General features: G+C 38.1%; 2 protein-coding genes across 3 annotated transcripts in view; one reads left to right on the forward strand and one right to left on the reverse strand.

The window, feature by feature from the left end:
* Positions 1-16,245, forward strand: part of AIM1 (absent in melanoma 1) — a 73,350-nt gene that overhangs the window by 32,679 nt on the left and 24,426 nt on the right. For both annotated transcript variants that reach the window (XM_019537830.1, XM_019537831.1), the window contains exons 7-13: positions 197-356; positions 1,343-1,482; positions 8,190-8,316; positions 8,631-8,666; positions 8,800-8,957; positions 9,419-9,545; positions 9,634-9,779. In XM_019537830.1, the coding sequence (XP_019393375.1) occupies positions 197-356; positions 1,343-1,482; positions 8,190-8,316; positions 8,631-8,666; positions 8,800-8,957; positions 9,419-9,545; positions 9,634-9,779 (894 nt within the window). The remainder of the gene's footprint in view (positions 1-196; positions 357-1,342; positions 1,483-8,189; positions 8,317-8,630; positions 8,667-8,799; positions 8,958-9,418; positions 9,546-9,633; positions 9,780-16,245) is intronic.
* The window catches only part of RTN4IP1 (reticulon 4 interacting protein 1), a 94,334-nt gene that overhangs the window by 17,097 nt on the left and 60,992 nt on the right, over positions 1-16,245 (reverse strand). The gene's annotated exons all lie outside the window — the stretch shown is intronic.

The raw sequence follows: 16,245 nt of genomic DNA on the forward strand, positions 1-16,245 counted from the left end.
TGGCTACTTCTGTTAATTAATCATGTGCATAGATTTTTTTTTAAGGTCAGATGAGGCCATGGTGATCTTTTGTGAACTTTGGCATATCATATATATTTCCGGATTAGTTGGTTGAAGTACACCATATGTTCTAGAAAGTTATGGTTAGTTAAAATGTCATCAATAAATTCATGAAGGGAAAATCTCTCTTCTTCAGCTGGATTCTCTATGAGCAACCAAATTTCCAAGGAGCCTCTATTCCTCTGGAGGAAGGAGAATTGGAACTCACTAATATGTGGGATGAAAATACCTCAGAAGAAGAGGAATGCAAATCTGCTAAACCTACAGTGATTGGTTCCATAAAACACGTAGTAAAGGCAAGTAATGAAATGTATTTTATATAGGCTCCCCAATTGTTTCCTTTATTGGCACAAATAATTTAATGTTGAGAAACTGATGTAGTAATAAACCAACCGTGTCTTGAGATTTTTAAACTTATTGGTTGATTCTGTTGTTTTATAGTAGCAGCTCTGGTAATACCTATTACAGGGCTAAGAGAGGAAGGACACCTACTCCCTGATATTTGTCATGACTTGAGCTCTCAAAGCACAGTAGAAACATGACATGCTATGTATGCCTTGTTGATGATTTTATCTTTTAATCTGCATTTTGTATTTTTACATTCTATAAAAGTCTGTCTTCATTACTACAATTGGCTTATTTTTATTTGGTCTTTCCTATTATCAAATAGGTCTTTTAAAGAAGTAAATTGAATCAAATTTTCAAAAATACACATGCATTTTTGTGTGTATCCAATTTATACACACACAGACTTCAATGCGCACTGATAGACTCTGATTTACAAGTTGTCTCTGTGAATATGTAGATTGAGGGTTTCATGCACACGATGGAGTACCTTATTGCATGCCTTTTCAGTCTATCATTAACACATTGGCTTTCAAGTTTACCCAAATAAATATGAAGCAGGACAAGATTTGGAGAAGGAGGCACTTTTTCTTTGTGAATAGAGTTTCTAAGAGTTGCCTATTCACTGTTATGCTAGGATTTAATTAGAAAGAAAGGACATTGGAAAGACAGAAGGAAATGTGTGTCTCCATAAAACTTCAAAGATGATTTAAAATACACTGAGAAACATAGTGGAAGTTGGGCCTCCATCTTGGCCACATTCAGTTAGAGGCCTCCATACAGCTGTAACTGAGACAGAAAGAGGATAAGTGGTGGATAATCTGTGGTTATGCTGAAAACTGATTTACTGATTAGCTCCTTAAACTATGTAAGAACTTAGAGCAGCAGTAAAGTGGTGGTATCATTTTTATAAAATCTTTTTTTTTTTTTTTTTCAGGATTACAGGGTTTGCAGAATTGATTTATATACAGAACCAGAAGGGTCAGGTATTGTAACTTCATTTTTTGATGACACTGAGGAAATGGGCATATTTGGCAAAACACAGAAGACTTGTTCTATCAAAGTACTTTGGGGCGTGTAAGTACATAGTTTTATGTAACTTTACTAGTATGAAAGGAATTCGTCCTAAAACTGCTGGTTATAGCTACCAGACATGCAAATACATGCATCTTTATAGGTAATATTTTACTTCTAGTCACATGCTGCCTGATCACTCACTGAAAGGTCATATGAAAGGGTACACTAGATGTGAGTATTAAACAATGAAAATAGTATATTTACTCTATTTACTATATTCTTGACTTGGTATAACTACTGAAATATTGATATTATCTGTTTCAATGACAGAGAATTGTTCTAACACATGAAATAATGTCCTGTGAATGAGTAAATTGAATTACTTCATCTCTTAGTTTTAAATGACTGAACACAATACATGTAGCCTTTACAAGGAGATGTAAATCTAAAATAGGTTGGCATTGTGTGTGACTGGTGGCAGATACAAGGGAGAGTGAAATTTTTTTTTGCTGGCTATTGTGGTCCCTCCAAGCAGTCAGCTTGGGGACAGGATCCTAACAGCACATCTAAATGATTAGGTAGTAATAGAGAAACTACAAAGTTGTTCTCCCAAAATGAGTATTCCAGATAAGTAGAAAACCAGGCAAAGAAATACCACATAATGAAGCAAGACCAGACTGGTAATAAGAAAATCTGGTAGTATAAAATAATCTTGGTCAAGTTCTTGTGAACTTGATTCAGTTTGAATTAAATAGAAGGATCAGCAAAACTAGGTCTGTAGGTTTTTACGAATTCAAGAGTGTGGATTTTGATAAACTTCAGGCACCAGCTAGTGAAGTCAACTAGACAGTGGAGCTTAGGGACTTGAATGTGGAGGAGGCGTGGAATTCCTTCATGTCAAAAGTACACGATCATCAGGAATTTGTATCCTAAGCAGAGAGGAAAAACAGGTAGACTAGGGGCTGCAAATGTAACTGGATGGATAAACACCTCAAGCAAGAAATTAGGAATAAGTAGGGTGCCCACAGGAAATATAAAAAAGAAGAATGAGCAGTAAAGAAAGCTGTATTTTTTATTTTATTTTTTTTTAGATTAAGAATGTAGGGGCAAAAGAAGTGTTCATGCTACTGTGCAAGGTCCTGGTGCAACCTGTATACAATTGGGGTTACTCTTGTTCAAGGAAGACGAACTTAATCTGGAGCAGATGCAGATGATGACTGCTAGGATGGGAAATGGAAAACCTATCATATGAGAAGAAACTTAAAAAAAATTGATTTCTTTCTGACAGGATGCATCTACATAAGATGCTTTACTTATGATTTAGAGCAAATTACTGTGGAGTAAGCATCACCATTTACATGTGCAGACACTTGCTGCACAGTAATTTGCTCTAATCACGAGTAAATTTGCTACCTGTAAATACAAGCAGCAAATTTACTCACAAGTAATTACTGTGCAGAATAGCATGTGTAGATCACAAATTTGCTCCTGGTCAGCCAGGCAGCAGGGTGTGGGAGACTGCTCCCTGCCCCTGGGAGCTGCCTGTTGCTGGGGCGGGCACTGCCACCATACTCCAGGAAGGGAAAATGTCCCCCTGCCCTGGCAGCAGGGAGTTCCCAGTCCCCACTCTGCAATCATGAAGCAGGGGCTAGGGAGAGTTCCTTGGCCAGCCTGAAGCTCGCTGGGGCCTGTCCCTGACCGGGCCAGTTCCTTGGCCAGCCCTGGGCTGTCCTGTTTTGGACAGTCCACAGCCAACTCTGGACTGTACATGCCGACTTCTGCATGTAGCCTGGGGCTGGCTGGGAACTTTCCTGGTCAGAGGTAGGTCTGTCTTGGATCCTGGTTTGATGGAGCAGCTGGTGTTCCTGAAGGTGAAACTCCTGCTGCTGGGGTTCCTCAAGCTCCAGGTGCAGATGAAGTGAGAGCCACCCTCCTCACTCCGTACCTATTTGCCTTTTTTATTAGTGTTCAGAACCTTGAGATCCACTTCCACAGAAACCCCTGCACTATTTTACCCAACACCTGGCAGGCCTCACGCCCCCATGAGGGGCTACCATCCATTCTGCATTCAGCCTGCTCTGCCTTAACACATACAAGTGATACCAGTTTTGCTTTCAACATATTGAGGTGCACTTTCACAGAAACCCCAGCACCTATGTCCTTGTAACTTGGCAGGCTTCATGCCTTCAGAAGAGGCTACCATTCCTGCTGTTTTCATATGAATCTGCACAAAAATGACAAAGTTATAGATATTTTAATGATTCCCCCATTATAGTCTATGGCCAAATCTCCACATTGTTGCCGAATCAAATTGGGATAGTGATTTGAATCGCTGAATCAGCTGAATCCAAATTGAATACTTGCTGTTTCACTCAGGCCTAGTAATAGCCAGAAGTTTTAATTTACCCTATGTCCCTCCAATCCAGGCAGATGCATAGTAAAGGTCAGAATGATAATTTCTAAAGGATGTGTGATAATGAGGTTAGGTGTGAGTTTTCCTTTTGGTTTACAGCATGTGTTGTAAGGGTTTTCAACTTTGAAAAAGTAAACTGAAATGTTCAGTGAAGAAGATAGAAGATTTAATTTTAAAAATCAGCTGAGATGTCTAAAAGAAAAAAGTAGACCAGACTGCAGAATATAAAAGCATTTTAGTTTGAATATTTTTAATGACTTCATAACATTATGAAATAGCCCCTGAATTTCATACCACTTTCCAGTATTCTTCGTGGCTGCTATTAGGAGGTAATTAAAGTGTACAGTGCATTTTAGTTTATCTGAAAATCTGTAAGCTGGGAGTTTCTCTCTTGTTAAATGTAAACAAGTTTGATGGAAAAGGAAACTCTCAAGGAAGCTTGGGTGGCTTAGCAAGCTCCTCCAAATCTGAACTGAAGTTATCTATTCCTCCAAAATGGCATTGAGGAAAGTGTGCAGGTAGAAAAGCTTTCTCTCAGATAAGTTAATGACAATCCCACAGTACATGTTTCAAGATCTACATATGCTTATCATAACTTCCTGACTAAATTCCAGGTGGGCACTATTATAACTTCCCTTCCTAAAATTCCTAATATCCCTACCTAATCTTTTAGCTCAAGTGTTGTAGAATGTTCCTGGGCAAAGCAAAACAACTGTTATATTTTCCCCAAAGGGTGGGTATACATTGTAGGATGTTTTGAATGGTAAAAAAAAATGTGCTGCGTATGTTTCAGTCTTTATTTACCTTGATAAAGAAGGTTTTAGAAATACTTTACGAAGTTGTCCTAATTATTGCTTTGGTTGCAGGAATGAATTCTGTGTAACTGTAAGCAATATCTACACATGCAAATTAAGAACTTAAGCTAGAAAAATATTTACAATTGTTGTATTTACTAGCTAATTAAAACAGATAAGGGAAAAATCAGTTCTTTGTTTGTTACTTCTATTTTTCAGTTATAAGTGGTTTGTGAAAAAAAATGACTGAAATTAGATATTTCTAGGAAATGAATCGTGCCTGGGCCACATTTTTTCAGATTTCAGAATCACCTGTAAACTTGTTTAAAATGAAAATATTTCTGCATTTGTTTTCCACGATATCTCAAAATCCTGACTGCTTAAAACTATCCGAGTCTTTTGAAGGCAGGCAAGCATGGAGTTTGAACCTTAAATACAGCATAATTTGTCTTTACATATTAGTCTCATACTGTGTCTCAGATTTTATGGAGATTCAGATATAAACATGATTTTAAAAAATTGGAAAAGGAATTGGAGAAAAATTCTCATGGGGAAATGCACAGTGGGTAAAAGTGTCAAATGCTACACCTAGAATATGCAAGTGTTCCCCTAACTAGGAATTAATTGCACATTCCTTGCATTATTGGTATAGGAACAACAAACCAGTTTTATACACATCATCTGAAACTGTTCAAGAAGTCATTGCTGTTTTTCCTCCTATTTAGTTATGAGAGATTCAGACATAAGCACACTCAGTTTAATTAAATAATCATTATTTTAATCAATTTTTAATTCATTAATGAAATTAGCATGTTGATTACATCAGAAACACTTTTGGAAAATATTCTTGTTCAAATATGATGACCACTAGCCTGATCTAGGAAAGGTGGTCATTTCCTGTTGCTTAAACAGGAAAATCTATAAACTGGTTTGTTTGTTTTTTCTAACCAAGTTTAAGCTGTGTACTTCCTGCATACTGCAGAGATTTTCTTCTTGCTGGCTATGCATGTTCACTATTCATGTGCTAACAAGAAATGGTTAGTTGCTATCCTGAGTCACACTGATCATACCCCTTTGCACATAATTTATTAAACATATCTAGACGTGCATATTCGTTGGTATTGCACAACAGAAGCCATTGCTAAAAATGAATCTTTGTGCCATCACTTTCTGGTTGGGCAAGCACGGAAAGATCAGATCATATTTGCATTTACATGTATATTTTTATGCATGGTTACAGGGCTTATTGGCCCTTTAGAATGATGAAGCAGCAGATACGAACCTCTTTTTCATCACTAGATTTGTACATCAGAACCCTTAAATAATCAAAGGTTACACAAGTGAGCCTTTTTTCTATGTTTTATACAGCTTCATGCTCTATTTATTAGAAGTCTAAATAATTTTAAAAATGAACTGACCTCCTTTAGGCATGTAACAGTTATTAGTACATTTCTTACTTCATCCCTTATACATGCATATTGGCACTGATTGAAGGAAAAAACAATTTTCTACCACTTTGGAAAGTGTTCAAGGCATTCTAAAGCTTTAATCTAGCTTTACTTCAGATGGTGATCTCCCTTTCAAGGATATGTCTACACTGCAATCAGAAATGTGATTACAGTACAGGGAGACCTACCTGAGCTAACACTAGTGTAACTAGTACAGGGGTCAGGAGCAATTAAGCCATAGTAAGCTTTTTTACTGCCAGTGCATCTGCAGCTTTCTTGCTGCTAGTCTGAGCTCACTAGACTGGAGCTAGCCCAGGTCTTCCTGCATATTCTGCAACCATACCTGTGAATGCAGTGTAACCCTATATATAAAAAATAATCTCAACTTCTGTTACTATTGTTGGATACCTTTAATAAAATACATGAAAATTATGAGATAGAAAAGGGTGCTCATTGACATTAGAAGGGTTTTTTTTCATCATCTCAAATTTCTCTCATTTTTCCCCACTGATTTTTCTTTCTTCATATCTATTTGACCCTGAAATGACGTGATTGGTTCTAAAATAATCTTTTCAAGATAACTTCCATGGCAATAAAATATAATATCCTGAATAAGTGATTACAACTTCACTGCATAATCAAGAAGGAGAATATGAGCTGCTAACCTTTTATTAAAACCCATACATATTAAAGGAAAATAAAAGGCTGTTGGTCAAAAACAATTTTCTAGTAAAGTCTCTTGCAAACTTGCTGAAGTGCAGGAATTCCCATTATAAACGCGCACACTGTATGTGCTTTAGAGGTATATACATTCTCTTTTTTTTACTCGATTTATAGCAGGGGACATAAAGTTAAAGTTGTGCTCTAATTTTTTCCATTTATAATTGTAAATTAAGAGTTGAAATTCCACACCACTTTAAGTTTTTAAGTCATATACCACTGTGCCGTGAGCCTACGTTCTTACCTTTTATATTGCTTCCTGTATATCATCAAAGTCTCTTACTAAGCATGAAATTGATAGAACTATGCAGATTAGCATCAATTCTACACAAGACGGAGGGACAGAGAGAGTGCTTGCTGCCAGTAACATCTGACAGATATTCAGTTTCTTTGTTGAGTCTTAACGAAGGTCAAGGATAGTTTCTGAGCTCTCGCACTCAGAAAAGTGTGATTGAAATACAAAGTGAGGGAGGTGTTGTGAAAGTGAAGTGCTGCTACCTATATTGCATCTCTTTTAAGGAAACGAAGAAATACTGTTTCCAAAGTTTTTAAGCCACTGCCTTTTTCTACAGAACACTAGATTCATTTTAAACTAAAAATGTAACACCTGATAGGTTGTGACTTTAGGTCAGAATTTTTCATCAAAATTGTTTCAATGTAAAATTGTCTCATTTCAACTAATTTCTTCATAAAAAACCAGCAGTTTTCCAAGGAAAAAAATGTATATGGTCAAATTCCATAACATCTGCTAACTGTATGGACCTCCCTACAGCCCTGATCCTGCAAATGAAAAATGGGACTCAAGGAGCAGAAGGTTGTGCTAGCACATCTGTTCTGAGGCTGGGGTCCTAATAATACATGCAGTCCTTTATTTGCTTTTATTGCAGCACTGCAGTGACATCCTTGCAAGGTACTATGAGGCTGCAAATGGATGTTGCTTTAGTCCTGACATAAGCCACTTTATCCCAGGACAGCGTGCAGGCATTCATCCATCCATATCCATTGTCCCAGAATAAATCCTAACTAGGTTTACAGGATAAGAAATACTAGCAGTTTATCCTGGGACATCACAAAGTGTGTCTGTACAGTTATCCTGGGATGGCATCGTTGGCTCTATGGCAGAAAAGTGGCAGTGAATTCAGCTGCTAACTAAACCCTAATTAGAAGGGCTCTGTGTGTACATGCCAATTCCAGGATATTTCTGTTCCAAGACAAACACAGGCACAAAATGCCCAGGGACAAATGCAATGTCTGTCCCTAGCCTGAGCGTTTTTACTTTTTTTTCTCATATGTGTCTCAAACGTACGTGTGTGATGGCAGAGCACTGCTTGCATGAATGAGTAACAAATAGTACTGAAGTGTTTAACTCCTTGCTTTTTTGTCCTTATCTAGATGGCTAATTTATGAAGAGCCTGGTTTCCAGGGAATTCCTTTAATGTTGGAGCCTGGTGAATATCCTAATTTGGCCTTCTGGGAGAAGAAGGAAGCCTACATTAGATCTATGAGGCCCTTGAAAATGGTAACATGTAACTGCTTGCAAATTCTATAGTCAAGGCACTTAGTGCTAATATGTTAATACTAACATGTTATATTGCAGCCCTTTTCAAAATTTGCAAAAAAAGCTTGTATGTCAGTTTGAAAGTCATTTATATAGAATTTTAATGTGTTTCTAGAAAGATCTTGGACTTCTAGGATTAACTGTGTCCATTAGTGTTTAATTTTTGTCTGTGATGCTATGGACTTTGAAAAATCTTCTTTCTTAAAGAAAGTTGTCTTTTGGAATACATCTGTGAATACTTAAATTTACTGGAGATGAATTTTTTTTGTTTTTAGGGTGGCCGCAAAGTTGAACATACTGGAGAGCCCAAGGTAAAACAACAAGTACATGTATTTAATTACTATCAGGCAAGCACTTTTAATGCTGGAGACATCTTGATTGGACTGTCCTTGTTATTTTTTTTTGTAACTTGCTTCATCTAATTTCATCTAATTTCTGTTGTAGGTAGTCATTTATGAGAAGCCTTTCTTTGAAGGGAAAAGCATGGAACTGGAATCAGAAATACTTACTTTTACTGTGGAAGAAAAACAAAAAGAAGAATTAGAATCAAAAAAGACAATGCCGTTTACATCAGTGGGGTCCATAAAAGTGCTGGGAGGACTGTAAGTAGAAGGAGATGCCACAACATTCCTAACTTAAGAATGAAGGAGAATCTGGTCCAAGTAGTAGCAATGTGAAAATGGAAATTGTACCAGACAGGCAAATTTTCTTTGCCTTCATAACTTTTGCCAAATTCTGTATATTCACTTCAGGACGTACAAGGAAACTGGACCCTTCAGAGCCAGTTCCTGTGACACCTCTTGAGTATCTAAGTAGACTTAGATGTCTAAGTGCAATTATCTTACACCCTGTATGAAGTTTTTGAGACTCCATCAGTGCATCAACTTTGTAATACACTAGTGTCTGACCCTTAAGACCTGAGTCACAAATGTGCCTTTGTTTTAAAAGAAGCAAATTTCTTAAATCAGGATTGAAGGATTATAGGACAAATTCAGATCCTTTTACTGACTAGTTTCCTTTCTCGCACAGTGGAGTTTTTTTTACCTTTCTTTTCCCATTTTAGTTGGGTGGCTTATGAGAAACCAAGGTTTGCGGGTCATCAATACTTACTGGAAGAAGGAGCATACCAGTGTTGGAAAGATTGGGGTGGTTACAGTGAGGATCTGCAGTCCCTGCGGCCTGTTCTTGGTGTAAGTTTCAAAATTATGTGCTGTTTATTGTTTGGACCCAGTGAAACAATTTTTTCACATTTGCCTTTGTTTTTGTTTGCTTCAACAGGACTTTGCAAGCTCCCACATGATAATGTACAGTGAAGAAAATTTTGGGTCTAAAGGTGCCAATATCAGTGTATTAGGAATAATTTCCAATTTAAAGGACACTGGATATGGACTGCGAACAAAATCCATAAACGTGTTAAGTGGAGTGTAAGTGAAATGTTTAATTACATTTTCAATTTATTTTTCTTAGCTGTTCTTTCTGGACTAGATTGGTATAAATCAATATGTTGTTCTCTGCCTTTTGTGCAGGAATACTTCTAATATTTCAAATGTAGTATTAATAGAATAATAGAAAATTAGCATTGGAAGGGACCTCAGGAGGTCATTTAATCCAACCCCCTTGCTCAAAGCAGGACCATCCCCACCTATATCATACCAGCCAAGGCTTTGTCTAGCTGGGTCTTAAAAACCCCCAAGGACAGAAATTCCACAACCTCTCTGTAACCTGTTCCAGTGCTTTACTACCCTTCCCCTGAGAAACTTTTCCCTAATATCTAACCTAAACTTCCCGTGCTGCTACTAGTGATTGTTGCTCCTTGTCCTGTCATCTGCCACCACTAAGAAAAGTCTTGGGGGGTGATTCAGGGCATGGCGCAGCCCAGCAGCTGCAGGCAGCTTACATTGACCACTCCTGGGGCCACTACAGCAGGGGCTGGGTTGAGTGGGGACAAGCTGCGCTGTTCCCTACGCCCCCCCATGGCTCCGCTTGTTCCCACTTGCCCCAGCCCCTGCGGCAGCAGCCCTGGGAGTGGCTGACACCAGCTGCGTAGGGAACTATAAGTCAATGGGTGCAGGGTGGGTGGGCGTGGCTCTTGCCCAGGAGAGCTGCAGGCTGGTGCAGTGTGCCAGGCTGTTCCTGGGGCGTGTGTGCCCCCAGATCTGCGTGCCATACGACAGCAGCCTGCTGCCCACCCCGAGCATTGGGAAGAGCCCAGTGCCGCCAGCAGCCCCCGCCTGCAGTGGCATCATGCTCTCGTCTGGTGTGCAGATCTGGGAGCATGTGCCCAACAGGAATAGCTCAGTACAGCCCCCCAGCCACGTAACAGCAAGAACCGCGCCACCCTGCACTCACTGATGGCTGCCTTCACTTTGCTCCCTGCTGTAGTCCTGGGAGTGGCTGTGCCGCATGCCTCCCCTCATCCCTTCCCTAGTCCCAGCCTTACTCCCTCCCTCACAGGAACATATTATTATTTTCACCAATTTAAACCAATATATATATTTTTTTCCCTTCCTTTTTATCCCGATTTTAACCTGGTTTTTATGTTTGGAAAATAAACCCTGAAAAATTCCTGGAATTTTTTTTTTTTTAAATAAAAACTGAAAACGCGGAACCCTACCTGTGCACTGCTGTTGTATTGCAGATTTCAGGGTAGTTGAAACCTCCCTCATGAGAACCAGAAACTTCTGCTAATTTTTTGAAGAAAGCTTCATTCTCCTGGTCCTGGGAGCTATAGCAGAACCCTACCATGACATCATCCTTGTTGCTCTCCCCTCTGTACCAAACTCGGAGACTTTCAGCAAGCCTATCTCCAGTTTCATACTGGAGCTCTGAGCAGTCGTATGGCTCTTTTACATACAGCATAACTCTTCCTGTTCTTTATATTTAATACTTAATTGGGAAATAAGCTATTCATTTTGGACTTTTGTTACCATTCATGATCTTTGATCTTTTGTTACGTAAATATATCTATCTGTCCAATTCAAATATGTTGTTAATCCTATTAACATTTTAATGTTAAAATGGTGCTTATAGAAGTGACACCACTTAATTTTTTGCACTAAATAAGTACATGTTATTGTATCACTGAAATAAATATAGTAGCCAAACTAACTATCTGTTAGTGAAGATGAAATTTTAAGTTTCAGAAGGTGCATATAATTTCCCAGTGGACTCTAGCCTGCTATCTATTATTAATTTTTTTGGCAATTTTTTTAACTCTGAGGCTCATGTGTGTGAATAGTGACTAACAACAGGTGTGACGACCTTTAAATATCCTCCTACTCATTCTGATTGCATTTAACAGTAGGAAGGAATAATTCACCTTTGCTACCTTAAATCAAATATTGTTTTTTTTTCTAAATGTAATTATACATTGTAATTATGATTTTATTTTTACTTTTATGCACTCTTTTCCATTTTACTTTTTACCATTTCTTTACAAAATTGCTACTTTGAAGTGAAGTTTCCTCTGAAGATAAAATTGTTTTTCAACAAGCTCTTCAAGCTAACCATTAACCAACACTAGGACTTTATACTGCAAATTGTTCTAGAAAGACAAGAAGGGTTAATTAAACATGTCTTAAGAGGCACAGAGTTATTTTTTTAATGACTAGCATGGAAGGAATATCAGACCTATTGAGACCTGCTTCTTCTTTCCCAGAAAGCAAGGAACTCTCAATGAAGGCCTTCCCCAAGTTACTGTGTAACAAAAAAAATCCTTTTCATAATTGTACATGTTTTACATAGTTGATCTTCCTCAGAATGTGCAATGTTCTTGAATGCAGTTTATTTTAGTGTTTTTGTATTGGCCTGAAGGTCTTTGTGGCCCCTAAGCAAATGGAGTCAGATGGGAAAACAATCCGTTCCAAAGCTAGTCTCAGAGAGGTTGTAGAATATCCATCCCAGCCCCAACACAGATGCTACTGTAGCAGGTTTGAGCTCTGTTATAGTAGAGATGACACTCCTAATAGTAGCTTCTCACAGCCTTAAATATTTAAGGATACATCACCATTTTCAAGGGGGAAGGAATGCTGTTGACCTCATAGCAGTGAAACTTTAGAATGTAGAACTCTATCAAGTTAATTTTGTATAAAGTGTCCTACTTTCTTCTGCAGTTGTTCCCCTCCTGTGTTGTTCATTCTTTTCAAAATATGGTTTAGTAGAAATAGTCAATTCAGGTGTCTGGGCTCTTCTATAAAGGGATTTTATTAACATTTGTAAAAATACTGTGCATTAAACCAAATCATATTTGTTCCATAATGTTTGGGAACATAAACAGTAAGTCTTTCCTTCCCAAAATCAGCTATGTGGTGATGATGTTGGGTACTGTAGTGCAGGGTTTATGAAAACTGATTAATTATTTTCACTGATGACTAGCCCACAGAGCTGTTGCAGCACAGGCAACTTCACAACATTTTTACAAATTTGTCTGTTTGAAAACTCTTAAGAAATATTCCATTTGTATGTACATTTCTGTTCTGATCAGCTCAGTCTCTGTGCCCATCAAATCATCAGACTGGGCCCTATTCCACCTATTGGCTGTCTAAGTGGGCTTAGGGAGTTTAAATGTGATTCTATTCCACGTTGTCAGAGTCCTTGAAAATTCATTAATACATCTGTTTTTGGAGCACAGCATCGTTTGACTCTTAAGACTCAATCAGAAAAAAAACAGTGAGAAGATGGACCCACTCACCTTTTTAGATTAATATTTGTTTCAGAGGCTTTAGCATGGTGGATTGAATCAGACTTGGGTGTCTTAATCCATGTGTTTATCTAATAGGTGGAATGGAATCTGGCCCTTTATTGAATTATTAGAGTGATGTTGTAGTTGTGAAGGCAAGAGGCAAGGATTTATTTGGGTGTTTGTTTCCTTGCATGGCTCTCCTGTTCCAGAGATTGCTGAGAACATCCAAGCACCCACATGCTGCTCTGGGAGACCAGAGTCCCTCTTCTTTCCTGCTCCTCCCCCACTGGAGCCAGGAGACTGGAGGCAGAGATGCATGGAGGGATTCCTGCTCTCTCAGACTCAGGAAATTGCCAGAGAAGGCCAAGTACACACAAGTGCTCACTGGCTATTAGTTCTGTTCTTCCCCCACCCTCCCACCCCAAGAGAGGGAGGAAACTGGAGTGCCAGGATGCCAAAGGACAAAGCAACCCCCTTTTGCACTACATAGAGCTTTTTGGATTTGAGGCACCCTTCACTGGACTTGAGAGGCCCCCATTGTAACTTCTGTGAACTGACTGGCACCTTTGCTTATTTGCTTATGTTGTCTCCTCACCTGTCATACCCTTTAAAGGATCTGGTGGCATCCTAGTTCAGAATCACTGCCATGGTGTATGTAGACGTGACTGGAAATTATGTATGTACAATTATGCTTTTATGTATGTACAATTTTCTTGATTTCCTACCTGGTATATTCCTCTTGTTACATGGTGCCAAAGCTTTACTGATTCTAGTGAACTAACTTTCATGTGCTTTGCTCTCTTTCAAAAGGAAGTGCTTCAGAGATGTTCCTCATCCTTTGAGGATCATTTTTGAAGCATATTGGCTATTTTTTAAAGGGTTTCAGCTAAGAACATGTGTCAGTACACCTTTTGAAGTGCTTCAAAAGATGTCTATCTAGGCCGTATGTGGATACTTTTATACTGTGGATGTGCAGCTACCAAATCATTTTCAGTAGGGCATAAGACAGATATTCAATAGCACCATCTCAAATATGAGCCAGCTGCCTAAGAACTCTATCAGTTATTTAATTTTTCAAAGTTATTTAGACCATTGAATACCATTAATGGAGAACTGCACTATACAGGCAATTGAGATTTGTCATTAAAGTTTTAAATAGCCATCATGGTATCGTTTTATATTAAAAATATACAGAATTTTAAATAAAGCTTAGAAGAGTTTATTTGTGTTTATAAATAAGAATGATACATGTATACCGTTTTCAACTATTGCTTTTCTAAGAAATGTTTCTGAAGAATACTTTCACTTTTGCCTTTACTTCCTTATAAACAGATTGGATTAAAGCATGACTTTTTTTTTTATTGCCTGCATTTCGAACAAATCATTACAAGGTTCACTATTCAGAAATGTTCCAGAAAAACCTCCCAGCAAAAATTTATAATATTGAATCCAGGGAATATTATGTTATGAACATTTGAAAATCTGTAACTTAAAACAAGAGTTTTACTTTCATAAATCATCTTTGATCTTTAGTTCCATGTTGGCAGTTTTACAATTGGCAGAAGATGGAAGTATTTAGCAGCAAAAGGTAACACCCTGGCACAAGTGTAAACAAGTACTAAAAGCAGCTGCACAATTTTCTTGATTTCCTACCTCGTATATTACTCTTGTTACATAGTTCACTAGAATCAGAAAAGCTTTTCCACCAACTTCCACATGTTTTGCTCTGCTTCTATAAATGAAGACTACTTTTTAACCACTATACAAGTAATTAGTTCCCAATGTGAACCTGACTTTCTTTATTGCATAAAATGAAATTGAAATAAGTTTTTAATAAGTGGCTAGTACTACTGAGAGTGGCTCTTATTTCAAACTCATTGTAAACATAAAAGATCTAATCCTGAGATTGTCCCAAGAACCCACAATGCTCTTTCCAAACATCTTCAATGATTTTCAGAGATACGGAAGCTAGCCTTAAATCTGTAGAGCACAAATAAATGCTAACAAAACTGCAGAAATAGAAGGGGTTGCATTTAAGTGGCTTATCTGTTCTAGTTTTTCCCCCATACAGGATTCCACTAAGTTCTGTACATAATCAGCCTGTATAAGAGAATTGTAGAAGTACAAGTGAGGTGGTTTCTGGTGAAAATACTTCAGTGTGCATAGGATTCCCTCCTTTCTGCTTCTATATCATTTTGACTTGGACGGTGCAGTTAAATCACAAATCAAGTCTGTAACTGAAATTAGGGCTGGAATGAAAGCTATGTGGCAGAAACTCAGTCTACCTAATATGGCTTTAAAACTAGGTAAAGCATTCAGGAGAACTGGTGGAGATTTTTTTTAGCTCACTCCAAAAGAAAGTTTACTTTAAGAGTGTTGACAAACAAGTAGAACAAAGGGAGATGCAGTTGATAAAGTGTATTTAGATTTTCAAAAAGCTTTTGCTACGGTCCTTTACTACTGGCTCTGAAAGTAAACTGTCATGAGAGCGAAGGGAAGATCCCCTTATGAAACAAGAGCTGGTTAAACATAAGAAATAGAAAGTAGGACTAAATGTTCACTTTTCACGGTGGAGGGCAGGCAAAGAATGGAGTCTCCCAGGGATCTGTGCTGTGTTTTACACTGTTTCATAACATATTCATAAATGATTTCAAAAAGGGTGTTAATAGAGAGCTGGCAGGTTGTAGCAGATACAAAATTATGCCAGGTAGTTAAATCCAAAGCTGATGGCAAAGACAAAAAGATCTCACAGAATTAAACAGTTAGGCAAAGTAGCAGATGAAGCTCAACATTTGATAAGTGCAAAGTATATAGCTGGGGTGGGGAATAACCCTAACTATATATACAGTGTGAGGAGATCCAAGTTAGCCATTGATATGTATCATTTTAGAAGAGTCTATGTAAAACTAATGTTGGTTTTTTTTGGTTTTTTTTATGGGAAGAACAAACAATGGACCTACTCTTTCTCCCCTCTCATTTCAACTGGAAAGCTTGTGGGGAGATTGAGGGAGATCCATTTTACTCCTCCATTTTAATACCATCTTGTATATAAATGAAGTGTTTAATTTGTGTTCCCCTCTATGTTGTCCCTCCTCCAAAACAACACTGCGGTATCTGACTACATAGTTTCATAGTTTCTAGGGTTGGAAGGGACCTGAGCAGATCATCTAGTCCGACCCCCTGCCATGGCAGGAAAGAGTACTGGGGTC

Source organism: Crocodylus porosus, unplaced genomic scaffold (genome assembly GCF_001723895.1).
Source record: "Crocodylus porosus isolate Cpor-Errol unplaced genomic scaffold, CroPor_comp1, whole genome shotgun sequence".
In the NCBI taxonomy this organism is placed as follows: Eukaryota; Metazoa; Chordata; order Crocodylia; family Crocodylidae; genus Crocodylus; species Crocodylus porosus.